General features: G+C 35.4%; 1 protein-coding gene across 1 annotated transcript; it reads right to left on the bottom strand.

The window, feature by feature from the left end:
- Positions 1-147: 147 nt before the first annotated feature.
- Positions 148-16,076, bottom strand: LOC129275267 (insulin-induced gene 2 protein-like). The gene is made up of 7 exons (XM_054912068.2): positions 15,916-16,076; positions 9,128-9,541; positions 8,197-8,371; positions 7,655-7,779; positions 6,743-6,909; positions 5,904-6,003; positions 148-5,429 (listed from the first exon to the last, which is right to left on the bottom strand). Exons 2-7 carry the CDS (start codon positions 9,269-9,271, stop codon positions 5,394-5,396), a joined length of 747 nt encoding a protein of 248 aa, XP_054768043.1. The 5' UTR covers positions 9,272-9,541; positions 15,916-16,076; the 3' UTR covers positions 148-5,393.
- Positions 16,077-21,406: the final 5,330 nt, after the last annotated feature.

The raw sequence follows: 21,406 nt of genomic DNA, 5'->3' as shown, positions 1-21,406 counted from the left end.
CCTACTTTCTTATACTCCTACTTTCTTATACTTCTCTCCCTCCTTTTTTTTTCTTTATCCAGCCCATTCAATAAAGTACTGTTTTCCCCTAAAGACTGAAAAAGAAATAATTGGATTACGACAAAAAAAGCATCTTAAAACAATAAATAAATTTCAATACAATTTTATTCATTAAGATAAAAGATTTCATATGTGACGCAAAGATACATAAATCTGAGTAGAAATCACAATATGTATTGCCATTTATACATAGTTTGGTTGAATCACTCACATAATTGCATTCTGTTGGCATCTAAACTACTTACATTGTGAAACATAAGTAATTTCTGAAATATATATAACATACACATAATGAACATGACAAACATAAAAATATGTGTATTGTTGTATCTTCCCAATATGAATGGCAGCTTCTTGGGACTCCCATATCGTGACCATAAAGAAGTCAAACAGACTCATCCCATGTTTAAAATGGAAAAATGTGAATACATTAGAAAATATCTTTATACCATTTTACTTCTCTTTCGATGTCAAATATACTTGTGTAGTGATTTAACCTAATGGAGTCTATTGAAAACATCCCTTTGACTTTGTACAGCAAAATGTTGCCGAGCTTATTTCATTGTGTCTAAATAAGCCTTTTCATCATTCTTCCAAAAAAGTAATTTTATTTCCAAACCAGAATTTCAACTAGGTCACAACTTCAATTCATGAATTGTGTGCATCCTAAGTATACTAACCATGTTAAGAACTTAGTGAAATTGGGATGAACCAGGTGGAAATGATTGAAAGATACTGTGATCCATCTTACAAAGAGTTGCAGTAGATTAAAATTAAACTCAATATATAATAATAATTCAAATTGTCTACTTGACAGGAACTTTAGAAATCTTGATTCACCTTTTAATAGGATCCATCACTAGTCTTTACAAAGCAGACCCAAGAATTGTGAAATGCTTCTTGTCAGCCCTATAATACCATGGACACATCTATGGATTTTCATACCCATGTACACAGTTATCTAAAAATCATGATAAGAATAAATTTTATCAGGTGACAGATGCTAGTTCCCTCCAAATGTTCACAGGGATACCCTTGATGACGCACTAAGAGATGTCAAAGGCAAGATGATCCAATTTCTCAGTTTGGGGGCAGCCATGTTTTTTCACTCCCTGAATATTGTTGATGAAGCATCACCCTTACTCTAAACATGGCAAGTTCTGATGAACCACTTTTTAATAAATAACTACAAGTGAGGCAATCAAATTCAAACCTGCATGTACTGGAAACACAAATATCTGTTGAACCTGGGCAAAATCTGACATAGAAGAGGTAAATAAAACATGATTTGCAGTATGCCCTAGAATTCAATTCAACTTTGGTGATTGTTTGCTTTATCAAAGGTCGATTGTACACATACTTTTATCTACATGTAGCTGTATTATGGTACAAACACCTCTAAATCTGATTTAATTTCATACCTGCCACCCGAGACAGCCAACACATAGGAACACATAGGAACAGATTACACAATTCCCAGAAGTAGGAACATTCATAAATTCCCCATTCATTACTACATAGTTTGTTTTTCTGACAGAACACACGTTAAGATGGCAATTTTCATTCCCCAAAATAAGAATGTTCCTACCTATTAGGAATACTTGGCAGGTATGAGTTATATTAGACACTGGATTAATGGCACATTGTAATCCAGACAAGAAATTCCTTTCCTTCCAAAGAAATTAAATGAAGCAGCAAACAAAAATTGAGGCAAATTGACAAAGCAGCTAACAGAAACGGAAGATAACTGTAAATAGATAAATTAACATGAAAAGCTTGGAAGGAAAAATAATAAATATGTTGGACAGCAAGACATAATCATTAAATTCATTAAACTTAATATAACCTGCAAGGTACTGTATCTGCAAAATGAACCCAGTTGGTTTCAAATAGGATAACCTACATGTATTGCTAGATGACCAATAAATAGCCTAAAGCAAAGAAAGAATGTAATTAGATGACGGCAGGTTTTCCGAAACCCTGAACATCTTTCATTTTGTAAAACTTTCAGCACTGCGTCACAAGTACACAGCCATGAGAAAAGACATGAATTCAGCAATAAATGCTTAAAACCATTATCTATGTTTTCAGACTTTGAGATACACATACACTATCAAAGCAGCACTGCATTTCTGGGGGTGTTTCACAAAGGTTTTAAGTGTCCGATTTAAAGTTGTGCTTAGTGCCGCAAGGGCATATTATGAAATGCACAATCTCATTGATCACAAGCAACGCTCGTCCTCTTCTCATGAATGACCAATACGGTGATGCCTTTTATACCACATGCAACTGGGAATTCAAGTGCGACTCTACGTCACACTTGACTCTTTGTGAAACATCCCCCAGCATCGGTGAAGACAACAAAACAGCAAGTCATTATCATAAATATTTGATTAGAGCAGAGCTGCCAAGTTGTATTTTGCATTTTCAGTATTCTTATCCCCAAAAATCAGTATTTTGACAAAAAAATCAGTATTTTTACCGTGTGAGATAAATATGCAGACCTGCCAACCTCTGGGAATGAAAAACTGTATTCTGTGATTTTAAAAAAAAAATTTCCCCAAAAAAGTGTATTTCATAATAAAATGCTTGGCGCACTCGCTCATCGCGGCGCTCAAGCTGCATGCAAGCTAAAATGCGCACTGCTCTTGCAGATGAAAAAAAAAAACATTAAAAATGTGAATATCTTCACCCTGGTTTTAACAAAACGTACTGGTTGGCAGGTCTGTTAGAGGGTACTGCACTTTGTATACAAAAGTTTATCAGCCCAAATGCTAGCATTTCTTCCAGTCGTTAACTGATGAGAGATCAAAATATTGGGACGGAGTTTGTTATCTTTCTAAACTCTTTGTTAATGAGATAATCGTAATCATCAATGACCTTTGTCTCTGGTTAGAAACATTCTTAAGTGCTAGATTTTTTTTCAGTAGTTGCCTGATGAGAGATCAAAATATTACGGTGGAGTTTGTTATCTATACTTGTCAATAAGATAATTGTACTGCGATCATCAATGAACTTTGTCTTTGTTTCAGAAACATTCTTTATTGGCCCAAGTACTAGCATTTCTTTCAGTAGTTACTTGATGTACATGGAGAAGAGAGATCAAAATATTGGGACGGAGTTTGTTATCTTTCTAAACTCTTTTGTCAATGAGATAATAGTAATCATCAATGAACTTTGTCTCCGTTTAAAACACTATTATTTTGCATGTTTACGAACTACGTCTGAATATGCGGAGACAGCACTTGCTGACATTAATCGGATTTGGGGACGATTTCTCGTCGTAGTATTTCATTTCTCGTGATATCAAGTATTTAGCTTGTGGCTGAAAAGTTTAACATGCTGTGTACAGATGAAGTAAAGGCTCAGAAATGGCAAAAAGAAGACTTCTTCCTCATCTCATTAACTACAACTGTTCAACAGTTCAAAAAATGTAACACTGTTTTGATGTGTGTTAAATTTTCCGAAATTTTTCATTTTTACAATGGAAGTCTTGAATATATAATATATATATTTATACAACATCAAAGCACACTTTAAGCATAACACACACAATCATAGATGTGTGAGGTCATTTCACGATGGTATGACAAAATAATTTCCTGTAATTTCTTACTATGTTAGGCCTTCAAAACCGTAAGAGTATATGTAAGTAAATATCCATACAATGAAAACACCTTTCAAGATACGTAAAAGTAGTCTGTTAAGATACTTTGTCCAAAACTAACTTTTTAAATACCTTTGAAGGAAAAAAATCACTTTTAGGTACTCAAGATCTCAATTGTTCACAAACTTGACTCATGAGTACCTTTATAAATACATTTAACCCCCATAGCGCATTAATGAAAGGTAAATTGTCACTCAGTCTACATCCAATTGGTTCCACTTTCCATTTGGTCTAATCCCAGTTCACCTACAACCAGTTCATGTACTAACCATTTGGTCCACATGCCATTCGACCCATTTACCATTTTGTCTTAGTCCCAGTCAGGCTATACCCAATTTTTATTAGTTGACCTGGGCTCTGTTGCATAATAGTTACCATTATAGGAACTTTGCCATCCAATGGCAACTACCATGGTAACAATGCTAAGCAGCCAATCAGAATCAAGGATTTCAGGGAAGTTACCATTGGATGGCAAAGTTACCATCATAGTAACTTGTATGCCATGGGGCCCTGGTTATGGAATCAAATCTTCAATTTGACAAAGTAGAACATATTGAAAAGACAAAGTGGAAATCGGACCATCTCGGAATTAGACTGAGAGTTGGACGAAAGGGGTATTAAACTATCTAAGATGTAGGCGAACAGTTTTTAGACCAAGTTACTATAAACTTGAAATGGTGCGAGTGAACATCCTTATGGACAAATTCAAAGTATGGGTGGATCTAAATTTGGAAGACCCTAGAGTAAGTAACCATCTGCGCAACACTGGCTGCAGCTTCAAGTTATTAAGTTTGGAGTCACATTTGTGTCCTGTTACAGGTCAAAATATTACATGTGGCTTAGCGCAGATGTCCACAGGTTTGGCAGGAAAAGCTTACAGGTACTGTTTTCTTAACACTCTGTAAATCTCAATCATGGCACATCTTGGGTAAAAGTACAGCTAAGTACCAAACGTCAATGTTCTCCTACACGGTGAAGAGAACCGAGAGCTTTAGCAATCAAGATGCATGCTCATATCTAATAATAAAAAAATAATAATGGTCAGTTTCTGTATAGCGCATAACACTTAACAAATAAGTCTCTACTCCCTGTCCTCCTAAGCGAAGAGTCAATTCTCAGGAAATACATTGTCCGATCTGGATGCAGGAAGCAGCTAAGTAGCCAATGGGCAATCAGTTCCCTTGAATAATCATGCCATGATAGACGTTACAACATACGTCTGCATCAAAAGCTCTTAAATACTGCATTAATAGGTCGCATCTCAACCCTGCTGTCCTGCAACAATTGCTCCATAAGAAATGACTAAGCAGAAGGCACCAATGCAGCTCTATGGATATCTTTCGGCAGTATTCACGCAGCTGTTACAGATGTCGCAGAACTATTCAGATGTCATTTACTTGCCAAGGCTCATCTGCAGTGTTCCAACATCAATGCAACATGCAGCATATAAATTATGTCCTCAAGAGAGCAAATTTTATCATGCTACATACAAGCCGACATGCAGTTGTTCCAGTCTGTATATGCCATCAGCTTCTGAAGCCATCTTGCTATGCTTTCGGCGACATCTAGCCTCTTCGCTTGCATTTCTACATTCAGCTGCAGTTGTCAGTTCTTTGTCTCAAGAATAATCTCATAATAGAAGTCTATTTCTTCCATTCTAATGAATTCAACTCATGTGTTCCTTTGCAAACTGACGGTCAACCTGAAAGAATAGACATGGACATGTTCATAATTAATATTCAAATACTGGTATTTCTGCAACACATGATCTTGTCATACTGTTGTTGACAAGGTGCATTGTTTAAACTCTGTCATGGCACTGAGCTCCAAGGCAAGAAGATATTAATTTCCATTTGCCCAATCAACCAAGGGACCTGTTGCATAAGAAATTATCATTATGCTATATTCCATGACACACTTGATTATGATTAGATGCTGAGACTGAAGTGGCACTGCATATGACCATTTGTAAGTTACGACTTTACCACAAATGGAACATGTAATTCTGTACTCATTCAGCTACATGGGGTATGTCATTTAGCACAAGAACATGTCACCAGTCATGTGTGATTTTATGAAGAGCTTTACGAGATAAGCCAATAACATCAGTGGGAACCTACCCCATGCCCCCCCCCCACTCCTGGAACCCCATGATACACCATCAGACTGCACTCACCAATGCAAGCTGTCTGCCTATATTGCCTATTGTTACACCTCCTGAGAAGAACACACATGGAAGCCAAGAACGCACGTAAAGGAAGTCGGGTTCAGTGTACCTGGAACAGAAAGATTAAGTTGAAGAGATGTAAGCAACAAGCTTTTATCCAGATAAAATAAATTGGGTTATTTTTTGTTTTCATAATTAGATCATACTGTAAATGGGCCTTTTTCGTTATTAATGTATATTTTTTAAAGCGAAAAAAAAAGAACTTTGGAATTGAATTGTACTTGTAGTAATCCAACTGTACTTCAGCTTGTGCAAATTATCTTAAAACTTTGTTTTAATGTGATTTGTCATTGTGAGGAAAAGCCCTGTTATACATAATCCTTTATAATAGTAGGATAACTACATGTAAGAAGCATGATTACTTTAATCCACTCATCTTAAAAAAATTATCCTTAAAACATAATGAATCCAGGAATATTGCTCAGCAAATTATGAAAATATATCAAAGCATCAATCAAGTCAATCCTAGATCATTTACATGTAGATCACACTTTTATGAAGTGCCACTGCCTGTTGTCAACTCATTCCAAAAGTACAGATTATTTCAATTCTGCAATGAGTTACAAAGTGTCCTAAATATAAACTTGCAATACTATTAGATATGGAATGTGTGAATTAATCTCAATTATTTTTTTTTTGCTGACATAAATGTTTCATATTCAAAGAGGAAGATTAAACCTAGCATTCCATAGAAGTGTGAACTAAACTTTTTCTTAAATCTGGAGTTGAACTGTATTATCTACATGAATATAGACATGAGAACGAAACTCAGTGTGAACACTCCTTACCTGTAAACTCCCTTATAGACAAGGAGTTGTGTGATGAGAGTGGCTAAGAAGGCAATGGTGAGGGCAAGACCAAACCCACTCCTCGATCGGTCAAAGAGCCACCATAGACCGAGGGACATTGCAGCCAATGTCAGAGAAAATTGGAGATTATTGCCAAATTCAATTTTCTGTGTTGGCATAGAGTCAAGGACTATACTTACAGCATCAACATATTAAATCTGACAAGTTATCAGATCTTACAACTTTCCTTGATGTTAATGTGCTGAGAAGAACTCCCTATGATTATTGTTGGATAAAGCAGAACTTGTCGAATACAACGTCGCCACGTCAGACAAGTCCTTTCATGAAACACTCCCAGATTTGAAGATATTAAAAAGAAATTTAAAACATTTATGATATCCACATGATTTCCTTTCCTGCCCCATACAGAGAAAGGGACCAATTTATACCAAGTAATCAAGGTTTCTTTGTTGGGAAACGAGGTATTTCTAACTAGTTAGTAATAAAAATGTACAGTTACTTGACGTAAAAATGCACACATTTTGCAAGCTTTCAAGGGCCAATAACACAAAGCTTAGCAATGATCGTGGAACATTTTTCTACGATTGATTCCATTGACTACAATGTACGATCAATCATGAAAATTAAGCATACGATTAATCGCTAAAATTTGTGATACGGGACCCTGGTAAGCATTCATACTCAACCCTGCTAGTATATCAAAGACTTCAGCCTCCTCTTTGAAAAATATCCCAAAGCAATTGGTGAATGTGGTGCAATTGCCCCATGCTCAATTTCTGGCAAGTACTGATGGAATTCAAACATTCTTTCCTTCAAGATTGATTATCTGCTGAATATTACTGTGTCATCCATTAAAAAAAAATCATTTTATACTACGTTTGTCAAGGATACAGCACAAGCATGGTTAATTCCTACGAAGACGGCAAGACATCGCATGACATGGGACCACTCTCTCTTGTAATATGGCGTCTCTCCAAGCTTATCATCTATGCATGGGTAGAGGAGGCCAACAAGAACTGTTCAAAGAAAAAATGGATGAGAATCGTATAATTTGTTAAATCACCAACTCAAAGATGTGGATCTCAAGTTTTTATATGGAGAAATGTTCCCTAAATTATATGATGAATAATAAAATGCAAAATTGCTGAAAAAATTAGCCAAATAAATATGTCATCCCTGCCAGTTAGTGATGGGTCTTTTTCCTAGCAATAATACACTGTCCCACATGTGCTTATCTATGTTTGTGATCTTTGGTGTATCTAAGCTTCTCAGAATAGACTAGACCATTTCTTAGGGTCACATTGCTTACAGACCAATACACCTGCTAGATCTACAAAATTAACATAAGGTAAAAATTAACCTTTACATGTATTTTAAAGACATTCTCATGAAATATTGCTTTCTGAGATTACATAAGCTTAGCTTTAACTCACCAGCAGCAGAGCCACAGAAAGGTGCAACCCACCAGGCCGAGGAGGAAATACTGTCCAGAGTCTCAGGGGGGAACAAGGTGACATTATTCTGGACTTGAAGAAGATTAAGTACAAGAGCCATCACAATGCCAATAAGGAAGAGAACAACACCGCGTCTGCACAAGGATCGACATAGCTGTAAATAATCAAACAAAACAAACTAAACGAAATGGTTGTACAGAATTGTGTGCAATGGGCAAGCCTGGCAAGGGGAATCGTTGATTCAGTACATACTGTATGAAAGGTACAAACATACCAGAAGTATTTAAACTATTGGACAATAATTAATCACTTTGACCAAAAAAAAAAAAATCAGTGCTGATTTTCTGAACTAAATACAGTAATAATAATATATAGCACTTTATACGTTGGTTTCTAAGTGCTTTACATTGTGATTATTATTACCCTGGTCATAGGATCCATCACTGTCCCACACATAAAAGTAAACCATCTCTACTCCCTGGGGAGTATCTTGGCCAGGCAACCAATTATCATTGCACACATGCCAATCTAAGCACATTGACTTTTACATCCTACCGGGTACCCATTTAATACCTGGGTGGAGAGTGACAAACGTGGATAAGTGCCTTGCCAAAGGACATTAGTGCCAGGTGGGATTCGAACCCTCAACCCTTAGTTTTGAGAGTCAAGTGACTGAACCACTACACCATGACACCTCCGCAAATCTAGCTTAAAATTCTGGGAGAATGTGAAAACCTAACTGGATAGCTTTTCTTTTCTTTTTTTTAAATCAGCTTAACTAAGAATAAACTAATTGAGCCCTACAGGCTACACAGATAACTTGTTATAGACTAATTATATTGAAAATATGTATTGTACTAAAATCATATTGTATTGTAATTGTCTTTATGGGATTTATTGGATAACCTACCTTTACTTTCTGTCTGTCCAGAAGAATGGCCATGGTATGGCCAAAGGAATGGGTGCTCAAGCTCTCCTTGGGTTGTTGACCACTTAGTATGGACGACTGACCGCTGGGATTCTGCGGAGAGGACACTGGCCCCTGAGAAGCCATGTTTATTGTCTGATTTTGGTTTATTGTCTGATTTTGGCTTATTCTGCAGACCACCTATTCTATTCTATGATGGAATGTAACAGTTTCAGCAAGTTGGGCAAGCAGGATGTGTAGTAGTGAATGGAGCTCACTATTGCAGCATATGTGTAGCCTAGGTACAGGTCCTTGAATACGTAGCTGGCTACTAAAGGCAGGAAGATGGATCATGTGACATTTCAGCAGGAAAATATGAAGGTTCAGATTAAGAGGTTCAACTTGGGTTCTGTAGGTCTACATGGAAAACAAAGCAGAGAGAATTTAAATGTTATTAATGTAACAGATGTCATCATTATGCATCGGTTATTGCATGCACCACATGATATACATGTACTTGGTTTCAATATGATCGGACTCGAGTCTCCTTCTGTAAAATGAATGTTTTATGTAGGCTACATGTACATGTATATACAGTACCTGTACATTGCAAGTGTGTGTATAGACTAATGTGAGATGTACAGTATCAACATATTAATCTTTTGAAATTGAGCCAAAAATTATCTTTGTCATGCCCATTTATTTGTAGAGCTTGATTAAATGTCACATTGCACACAATGCAAAATTCCTCATGCCGATTATTATCAACAATACACATTGGATCAATATGAATATCATCATCAATACGGTATACTGCTATGTGTTTCCCTGGGAATCTACTACTTTATAATGTCAAGTTGTTTATAATAGAAGAGAAATTTAAAAAAATGTTTCATGATTATATTTATATATTTATGTTCAAAATAATGTATGATATTTGTATGATTTTACATGTATATATTATTGAATGAAATGAATGAGAGTATTTTCACTCTCCCTCAATACAATAATAATTAATAACTATTATATCTTACATAAATTAAATAATGTATGCTGATTGGTTTAAATAGCATCATGTGACCCAACATTTTGCAATAATGTTAGAAATGAAACACCCACTGAAGAAAAATTGCTATTCTGTGACGTCAATGATGGAATAATGCACTACATGTATTCCATCATTAACCTCACAGATCATTGACACGGATCGCGCAATCTCTCGGGCGCAGGCACAAATGCGCAGAGCTTCAGGAAAAGTAGGTCAGTCAGCGCAGCACAATATCTATATTTTGGTTCAGATTAAAAAAAGATGAACTATGTGTATAAAAACTAGATTATCAAGATCTGTTGTTCTAACTTATAAAATGTAGGATATAAAACAAATATACCAGGCCTTTATTTCAAAAGTAAAAAGAGGATTATTCATCCTCAGTTGTAATGGCATACATGTAATTTACTATTTGCCAGTCCAACCTCAGACAAATAATTTCCGCGATAATTACTCAAAGCCTGGTATATTTGTATACTAACTGTGGATGAATTTTTATCTTTTTTGACATGACAAGCTAGCAGCAATCTTCTGTATCGTTATATTTCATCAGAAAATCATGCAAGTCAGACAGTTCGAATCTTGGAAAAGTCCTCAACACTTTCTACAAATTTTCAACCAACCATTTTTTAGTCAAACTTTTTTCAAAATTTTCTGCTTTTAGTATAAGAACTTGACATCAGAGAGAATTTCCCCTTTAAAGGGGAATCCAGCCTTGGCCATAAAATGTTTTGTTGGGAAGGAGAAAAATAAATTAAACAGAATGGCGAAAGTTTGAAAGAAATCGGACAAGCAATAAGAAAGTTATAGCTGCTTTAAAATTGAGATCACTATTATATGTAGATTTCAAATTGGCAACTGGGTAAGTAAATTATGAGAAGGGGCAAGGACAACTTTCCCATAGGCCATGTACTTTATTATCAGGGATTTGTGGTTTTCTCCTAAGTACCCATTCCCCTGGGGCAGTAATCTAAATATAACCCAGGTAGTATATTGCTTAATGTCCTCATGAAAGAAAAATATAATTTGAAATAAAACTTTTGGGAAAAATGACATTTTAGCCATAATATGTATAAAGTACATGGAAGAGTAGTCCTTGCCTTACATCACTATGACATCCCATACGCGGCCAATATGAAGTCTCCATGAGTATAGTGATTACCAATATTTACAACTTTGAAAAATTCATAACTTTCTTGTTTGTCCAATATTGTTCAAACTTTCACCTATCAACTTGTCTGATTTTTCTTTTTCTTATAAAAACAAGTTTTTGTTTGGGTTGAATTCCCCTTTAAATTACAGACTTTCTGTTACCTTTCCAAACTCATAGCACTCCTGAAAATGAGTCAGAAACTGTGATCTATTAAAAGATTCAGATTAATTTTTGCTGCTGTTGTTGTTATTGAGAGAGGTTTAAAATGCACTTTCAAATCAACATCACTAGTAGACCTACACGGACACAATTTCATGTGCATGTAAATTGGTGATTGAAAGTAATGGTACATTAAGTACCGGAAGTAAATATCAGAATCCACGTACATGTAGTAGATCATTGTAACCTTCATTGTGTAATGAATACTCCATACACATGTACATTGTACATGCAAAATGCACAATTATCTATCTTTATTCAATAATCTTTCTTCCTTTCTTTCCCCCTCTTTAATTTTTTTAGGCACTGTCCCTATGCGGCAATGCCCCCCCCCCCCCCATCAAGCTTGCTATAGTGCAGTAATAAAGGGTTAACAAGTGACCTGCATCTTGAGCTCACTCTACATAACCTTCACCCTTTGGAGCACGAAAACGTGACCAGTGCGATTGTCCAGCTTTGTCCACTTGACTAAGCATCTTTCCAACTCCTAAGTCCTAATGAGGTCAGGGCAATAGAAATTGACCAGTGACCTACATCACACATAAAAGCCTGCATCCTTCTTGTACAGAGATTACATGTAGCCTCCACTCTCTGCTTTAGTGTGTACAGTACTTAGTGTTCAGTGAGACTTGATAATGAACATGCCCTTGTATACGTGCCACTGTAGCCTATGTGTACAACAAAATGTAAAGTCCTACAATTTACACATCAATGCTGTGCTGCTCTGCTGTGCTGCCCCGAGTTCAAGGATATTTTTATGAAACAACTCAAACAAGTACAGTATAAATGGAAATCACATTAGTACATTATTTTCATGGTAATGTTCACATATTGGGGAGAGCAAGTACAGAATGAGGAATTTGCCAAATATACTAAACAAAAGCTTAATATGTCGACATGTTTGCACGTTTGCACTGTATGAATTGAGCAAAGTCCTCTGCATTTTTGAAGTAATAACAAACACTGCAATTTTTTTTTTAATGTATAAAAATGAGACACGGTGTGAACTGAAATCTCCTTTTTTATTCATTTCTAAAAAGTATTGTTTTATGCAGCACATATCCAATGTTCAAGTATCATCATCACCATCACAAATTGAGGGAGTGAGGGTCAAGAACCTTTCATGGAAATGATGAAATTTGCGATTGAGTGCAAATACTAATGATCAAATCAATAGTATGTACATGTATTGTAGGCCTTATTGATTATAAAATGAAAGATTGCTATTTGATACAAAAAATTGCTTGAGATTGATTGCTTGCAAACCACTCAAACGTGTACATGCTGGATACATTGACAACATGCTTTGTGAATTTAACAAAGAATCTTGCTGAATCCATTACAGGAAATCTTATGTTTGAAAGTCCCATGTCTGCACACTTAATTTTCACTAAAAATCCAAAAGCTGAATCTGTTTCCCCCAAAACTGTTACTCTTTTTATTACAACCAATGTTTATAGAAGTAAGAAAGAATTGTGTGAAGTCATCTAGAAATACATGAATGTTAAGTTTAAATAGTGAAATGCAATTTTAGTATAAAAGACAAAATTAGTTTAGAACAAACAAAAGCTTAAAACTTTTCCAAAGTGTTACCTTTTCCAAAGATAAGCTCAAATTTCCTAATGATGTATTATATACATGTAGTTCCAAATAGTCAAAATTCTTCAAGTCTTAATATGTAACAGTAAAGTGATGTTTTTAGGTTATGTTTAATGCTGTATCAGGTTCAATATTTTTGTTTTTCAATTTCTATCTATCTCTTTCGCATACTACCTTTTAGAGCAATAAGAGACTTAACTGTAATTTGCACCATAGATATAAAAATTGAGTATTAATTAATTATTATCATTAAAACTCAACAAGGTTTCAGAAAACTATAGCTGTTTGAAAAAGGAGATCGCTAATGGCAATTCAGCGAGTAGATAGTGACAAGTGGTGAAGACTAATATCCTACATGTATATTTATTATCTACATGTACTTTTCAGTTAACATACATGTAAATATAGCCCTTCAAAATCTGTGATACTTTTCCATTATCCTCTTTCACCCCACTAAGTGACTATAATTCATATCTGTAGAGGAGATTAAATATTCTGATTAAAATTTTTGTAAAAACATATTTAAGCTACTTTGTGCCTTAGAGGAAATGGAAGGGGGAGGTGGGGGGGGGGGTATTGTGATCACAATTTTTTTACATTTTTTTTTTACAAAGCTGAACTTTCTCACTTTGGTTTCTGTTTCTTTTTAAACAATTTTAGTTGGATTTGATTCCCAAAATACAATTACACTGATACTATAGGGCTTGTGTTTCTCTGTAGGATGGATGGGTCAAATGTCCTAACACTTAAGCCAATAAACATCATTTTTTGCAGTTCTTGATATTCTCCTAAATTCATGCATGAGTATAAATTTCAAAAATAATTTGTGGAACTGTCTGACATTACTTGCAATCATTTATGAAATTTGTACTGAAAAATTCCTGGATAGCTGTCTTGTCTAGACATAACATGTATCACAACTGGCAATACATTTGGAGAGTAACAATTATTTGCTCATGTGGGCTAATCCCTAGATACTGTCTATCTTGGATTAGCAAATTGATTTTACTCTCCAAACACCTCGAGGCTGCTCTACATTTGATCTAGAAATAACTGTTGATCAATGGAGACTCACTTTCACTTTATCTGGAGACGCATGGGGACTAAAAATAATTCATTTAGGATACGCAAGGTTACTCTCCAAAGTAAACTTGAGCTAGTGAATGATTTTTACTCCCCAAACGCTTCCTACATGTAGCGACTCTGGCTTAATTGAATAATGTAGAACATAATTGCATATTCATAAGGGGGTCTGACATCCGGTCACTTAGCCAGGTACACCCTCTTAAAACTCTTGCTCTGGAATTTCTTAAAATTTGAATATTGATTGTTAATAATTATCATTGTAATAATTAGTATCAATCAATATCTAAATTTTATTATTCAATAAAAAACATTTTCAATCTATATTCTATGAATTTTTCTTCAAAACGGCACTTCATAATACAGATCATCGAAGCTACGTTTTTTTTTTTGGGGGGGGAACTATCATACCTTTATACGCATTAGGTGTGAGTCTAGGATAGGACTAGTTTAGATCTAGGCCTAGACCTAGATCTATTTATAATCAGGATAATGCAGAAAACTGTATCAATAAAGTCTGAGTGGCAAAGGTGGGTAAAAATGCATATCTATTGTAAAAAATACATGTCGAAAGTCGAAGCAGCATAAAAAAAAAGAATAAAAGCTTAATTTCTTACTTTACACCCTAATTTCACTAAGTACATATCCATCCCCCGATTAGCCTCAAAATTGGTGATTTAGAGCCAACATGGAGTTCCTCACACGTATAAATAATTCGCTGCCGATTTCAAAACATTGCATGCGTGAGGGTCTGAGCTCAGACCTCGAGCATGCGATGTTTTGAAATCGGCAGCAAATTATCTATACGTGTGAGGAACTCCATGTTGGCTCTAAAAAGACTAGATCTAAATCACCAATTTTGAGGCTAACCGGAGGATGGATATGGAGTGAAAGTAGGGTATAAATTAAGAAATTAAGCCTTAATTCTTTTTTTATGCCATTTCGACATAGGCCTAGGCCTACAATTTTTACAATATGCATTTTTTCCCACCTTTGCCACTCAGAGTATCCGAGCGAGTTCTGTACCTTGATGTTCGGGTAAGTGGAGGCTGTGGAGCGTAGGCTACGTAGTGTAGCGGTATTGAAGTGGAGTGAAGCCTGCACGAATATCAAGTTGAGGATGAGGTATAGCCTACATGTACCGTAACGTTATTTTTAGGCGTAACGTTAATTTTAGGCCTAACGTTAAGTCACAACTCAAAGTCTTCAGATCAATATTTCTTCCGCTACAAAAACTGGACATAATCATGTCCAACGTTACTCCTTCACTCAGTCTCGACTCAGCCTCAGGCTTCACTCACTGACTCAGTTCAAAACAAAATTAAACACAAAAACATGCCACATGCAACAAAAGAAAAACCAAGTCCCAACGTTAACCAAGGGCAAGGCAAGGCCTGACAGGAATAACTGTCGTTTCTGGGGATTTATTTAACAATTTCTGACATTTTACTATCACCCCCATTCACCATCGTAGACGTAGTTCAGCGGAACAACCAAAATACATAACATGTGAGAGAATGTCTGATTCTGAAGCTTTTGGTCTATCAATTGACACACATCACATTCAATGATTCATGATGTTGCTGCATTTGTTTTAACTCTTACGTTGTTCATTTTGCCTGAAAACTGTAACTTTTACATCTAAATAAAACTTATATTCTATTCCACTGAATCGGTAAATACACTCACCTTATATTAGCCTGTTCCTCAAGAACATGAAAGAGACGGTCAATAGTTGAATATTTTGTCGTTTCGCTTCGAAATCTGGTGATAAAGTATGAAATACCGGTGAGGTTGGTTCACTCATGCACACTCCGTTTACGTTTGTCGGCTCAGATCTCAGCTGTTGTGGTCCGATCGCGCGATCATTATTATTATTATGGTAATGTATGCAAAAAGGTGAACCAATAAAAAGCCAGTATCAGTCGACTGACCGAGAAGAGATAGTCTAAAATTCAGAGTGTATTTTGAAAGTGAGCAAAAATACAGAAAATCGGACGCCTTGAAAGCTAAAGCAAGAACTGAATTGGAATATAAACTAAATTTTTCATGAAAAAACTATCCGCAATCAATGTCGAAATTGTGTTCTTAGGAATCCAAACATGCAAATATTGGTTGAACATTTATATGAATTTAAAATCTGTCAGGTATTCATACACTAATAAGACAAACACACCCACTTACGTTTTTATGCATAATTCATGAGGTCTCTCACACCACTTCATTTTGACCTCGCTCTACTTCTATTATGCACACACATGCACATGTCGTTTTATTGACAAAATTTTCTTGCCTTCGATCGGCCCGGTTGTTTTTTTTGCAATGGTCAAGATAAGGTCGATAGGCCGGCCGAGTTGTACTCTCAGAGAATCAGAGCACAAACTATAAGATAATATATAGAAATATACACAACGAGAACAAACTTACATTACCGGTTACTATTATTATCCCTGCTACATTGATAATAATGATAATAATAATAATACCGATTACCGGTATTGATATTATGATGAAATCAAGAGGATGCAGAAAGCATACAGATGGGGTCTATATATTGTCAATATAATACATCTTTATGGGTGAAAGTGAATTTAAAATTGGAATGGTGATGATTATGACAGTGGTTCGAGGTGATGATGACGCTGTTGATATCAGTGATGGGGGCCCGATGAAAGGGAGAAGGGCGACCGAACAACTGAGCATTTGCCCAATAACCCAAACTCAAGTTTACGCGCTTCGCGCAGAAGGGTGATCTTTTAGTTGTTCCCTTTCACAGTGCATGCAATATTGAAATGGAGGAACATGCGGGAAATAACATTTTTAGTAAAATCATAGCGACAAAGATGAAAAAAGGACTATAATGTCCCCTGAAAATTCAACCACACCAAACTACCCGATGCCCACCCCCCCCCCCCCCCCATATTGGCCTATATAGTGCCGATCGACTTTAAGGACTAGCTATGGCATATTATATAATCGTGTTTGATACTGAGTTGATTTTGTTTCTTTCATAGATCGTGCCTTTTTATCATTGTGGGGTTTGGTACAACTTAATGTAAACAAATTTATAATCGCTATAACGTTGAGGGCAGCAGCAATTTGCTGAGGTTGTCAAAGCTGAGGTTGGAGGCTGTATAGCTATTAGAAGTTTAAAAATAATGAAGTTTTAAAATATTTTTTCTCTAGGGAGGGAGTTGGTACGCCTACTAAAAAGATGCGAATCATTAGGCCTACTCTTCACCAGATATATACCAATCAATCCTCTTCGTCGCCTCATTATCATCATCATTCATCATGATATGATCATCATCATGATCATTATCATCACCATCACCATCATCACCATCATCATCATCACCATCACCATCACCATCATCAGTTCATCACCATCATCACCACCATCACCATCATCGCCACCATCGTACCATCATCATTATCATCATCACTGTCATCATCATCATCATCACCACCACCACCGCTATAACCATCATCATCAAAGTCACCATTTTTATACCACACTCCCTCTAAACATGGACCGTACCACTGACCCCGAAGTATGTACTGTTCAAATGCGAAAAATAAAGTGTTGCGTGAAGACAAACGGTGCTAATATCCTCAAATGTAACAATTTTCATAAAGAATAAAAAGGTGATTTAATGGTCACAACATGCACTTTTGTAACAATGGAATATTTTGATATAATACTTCAATTGAATCTTTACCAAATGCATAGGCGGATCGAGGGGGCCGAGGGTCCGCGACCCCCCCCCCCCCCAAAAAAAAGGGGGGGAGAATGAAAAAAAGAAAAAGGGGAAAAGAGAGGACAAAAAAGAAGAGGAAAAAGAAGAGGAAGACAAGTGAATAAAATAAGGTGAGGGGAAGACTTGGAAAATAATATAAAAATTAATGTCACTATGTAAATTTTTCGCTCGCGCTTCGCGCCTGCATTGCATGTTCGATGAGAAACATATATAGCTTACTCAATAGGCTGATATGAAGCTTAAAAGTTTTTAAGCCGATTGAAAAAAACATCCTTCATCTCGAACATTGAGCTTTCATTATGTTGTTTGATTTAAAATAGATTTGAAGTGTTATGTGCTATTCATGTCTGATTGTCAAAACCTATCAGCTAGCGCTGCGCGCTCGCATCATTGGTGGGTGATTCCATACGTGTCGTATACGGGACATTTAGAGAACATTTGACAGATTTTTTTTACAAGAAAAACAACAAATATTCCAGTAACTAAAGGTGATCATCAAGTACAACCAGAGTGTTAAAAAAAAACAAGACTTAACATGACTTGAATTCACATCCTGAATAATACAGATTTAAAATAGTAATGTGTCGTACGGACGCAGAAAAAGTGGCTTTTTTAGAAACCTCAAGTTTGTACTCTAAAGTCTGTGAGTTGGACAGATAATTTTCATATAAACTGAACTCAAATTGATATTTAATTACCCAAGAACAAACACATCTATGAAAGAAAGCAAAATAAACATTCATGAATGAATAAAGCAAATTACAATTTTCGAGAACATTGTGGCGTACGGGACACTCAAAATGTGTCGAACGGGACATCTCTAAATATTGAAGCCAAATTTTCTTACTTTATGTATCTTTGACTTCTTCAATCACTTTATTTGGCTGATGATAATGATAATCCTATCAAACTAAAGACATTCATTATGTTAGAAACCGCAGCGGCTATTGGCTGAGTCTGTCAATATATCATAAACAAAATAATGTGTCGTACGGGACACTTGTGTGTTGTACAGGCACTTGCGTGTTGTACTGGGCAGCCTGAATAAAACAATGAACTTTTTATCAATCAGAAGGGGAGCATTGCCCCTAAATTCTTCCTTTTTAATGCAAAGTCTTTTAATAAGTAGTCATTCAGGACAATATAATTAAGTAACCTCAATATATACAATCGGGAGCAATATGTTATCATTTTTTTTTCATGATGGGAAATGTACAAGGGTTCACAGCATTTTTACGAGCTGAAAAACTTGAGGTTTTGTGTGAAGTTATATCTTTAATAGTGAATTAATTGATGATTTCCAATACACTATTTAAACAATGAATGAATGAAACTGTTTGTGTAAATTATGGGGCTAAAATTTTATAATTTTTCATATAAAATGTATATATACATGATATATGTCACAACTGTCACTTGTAATTCCACAAAATATTTTTTTTCTAAAGAAATGCGGTTCTACTTTTTCAAAACTTTCTGCATTTTATGAAACCATATGGTTTGTCTTATTTTCCAGATTTTTTTTTCGAACAACATGGTTTGTGATTTTTTTTTACAACTTGAAAAGAGTAAGGAGTTTCAATACTGTATATAAAAAAATAGTGATCATCAAGGGAAGTCCAAATAGATGATTGATATGCATTTTTTTTTACATCTTATAATATTTCCACATTAGCATGCAAGAGGAAGTCATCTTCCAGGGTGAATCAATTATAAAGGTTTTCTTTTCATGCTCAATGACAAAGAAATTAACCTGCACTGACCTGAAGGGATTCACAAAAGAATACGCCTACATGAAATCAATTAAAATGGTTAAAATCACCTATTTCATGTTCTATGGAGATAAAAAAGTACTTTTTCAGTTCACTTTATGTCAAATCAATTACTTGAATTAAAATAGGCCTACTCTTTATAGTTTCTGAATCCAAATCCTGTAATCAAATGCATTATATATTGTGTGTCGTACGGGACAACTTTTAATAGGACAATTATTGAAAAATTAAGGGCAGTAATTAGATCCTTATGGGATAAATCGATCACCCATGGGTCAAAGAAAGAGAAACTGATATTGTGAAATTGCATCATCAAAAATAAAATTGTAGGAAAAACTTTTGCATTTTCATGTGTCGTACGGGACATTGCCAAAAATAGGTTCGAAAAAATCAGGGCTGTCCCTATTATGGATCATGAAAATGTTGTAGATATTATTTGGAACCATCAATGATACATTATTCCATTGGCCTGCAATATTTTCACTCTTCTCGCGCTTTGCCAATAATTGTTTCAGGCAGTGTTTGTACCTGACTATTTAATTAGCAAAATTATTGAAAATTGAAAATTCCATTGTTCCCCCCCAAAAAAACTATATCTGACTTCACTTTTGGTTAAAACTCATAATTTTCATAAAATTTAGGTATCATAGTAAAATATTACACTACTTGTGACTTTTTGAAAGCATGTTGAAATTTATGATATTTTTGAAGTTCTAGTGTGGAATTGCCCTGGTGAGTTATAAATCTATATCAATTCTATTAGAAACTTCTTAAAACCCCCTTTTTATAGCAGCTTATCAAAATTTTCGGCTCGCAATGTACGCTCGCATTAATTGTTCAAAATATATCAACCTATGCATTTTATTCATATTTACAAAAGTGCTTAAAATGTCCTGTTTTCAGGCCTTAATATCAACAAATTTCATGCTCTCATTAGACTTATTTGATTAAGAAATAAGATAAAAACATTCTCGTGAATTTTTAAAGATTATTGTTCCTTTTTCAGAATCGAATATCGACAAGTTTCATCTCGCGCTTAGGAAGAAAAATGGGAAGATAGTCACCATTTTTATATGATGACAAAATGTCCATAAAATGTCCCGGTCCAATATAGGTCAAAATGATTTATTTTTTTATATAAGCTTACGCTTCTCGCTCGCAGATATCCTACACAGTGCTTGACACAGTGCTTGAATTGACCTTGTTCAGATCGGAATATCAAATATTTTCAGCTCGCGCTTCGTGCTCGCACTATAGGGTTTATGAGATGACTATATATTCATGAAAAGAATAAAGCTAAGAAGTGACTGTTATGGCTACCCCTTGAAAGAAACAAACCAAAATTAACTTTGAGCGGCCGATCGGGAAAATATTATGGTTGACTTTTTTCACCCCCCCCCCCCCCCCCATTGGCGAAAGCTGGATAAGCCCCAAAAATGTCTGGGCTTCAAGTTTTTGGCAATAATTCAGCGACGTCATACGAGATCAGCTTCCGTTTGCTAAAAAAAATATCAAATTTAACATAAACTTATGGAAAATACTAGCATTCCTAATTGGTCTACTCGAATCTCACAATATTGGCTCTTCATTTTTCCTTTCCCCTTTTCTCCATGTACATACACGTGAATAGTGAGTGCGGTTCAATTT

This window comes from Lytechinus pictus, chromosome 13, assembly GCF_037042905.1.
Source record: "Lytechinus pictus isolate F3 Inbred chromosome 13, Lp3.0, whole genome shotgun sequence".
Taxonomy (NCBI): Eukaryota; Metazoa; Echinodermata; class Echinoidea; order Temnopleuroida; family Toxopneustidae; genus Lytechinus; species Lytechinus pictus.
The sequence above is the reverse complement of the archived record's forward strand: the minus strand, read 5'-3'. Positions and strand labels throughout refer to the sequence as shown.

Bases quoted from the DNA above. Each gene is read 5' to 3' on its own strand.
- LOC129275267 (XM_054912068.2), bottom strand. From the start codon at position 9,271: ATGGCTTCTCAGGGGCCAGTGTCCTCTCCGCAGAATCCCAGCGGTCAG. The intron at 6,910-7,654 runs GTATCCTTGACA...ATGCCAACACAG, and splicing joins GAATTAACCATGCTTGTGCT to AAAATTGAATTTGGCAATAA. The intron at 5,430-5,903 runs GTGAGTGCAGTC...CTATTCTTTCAG, and splicing joins TAGGCAGACAGCTTGCATTG to GTTGACCGTCAGTTTGCAAA.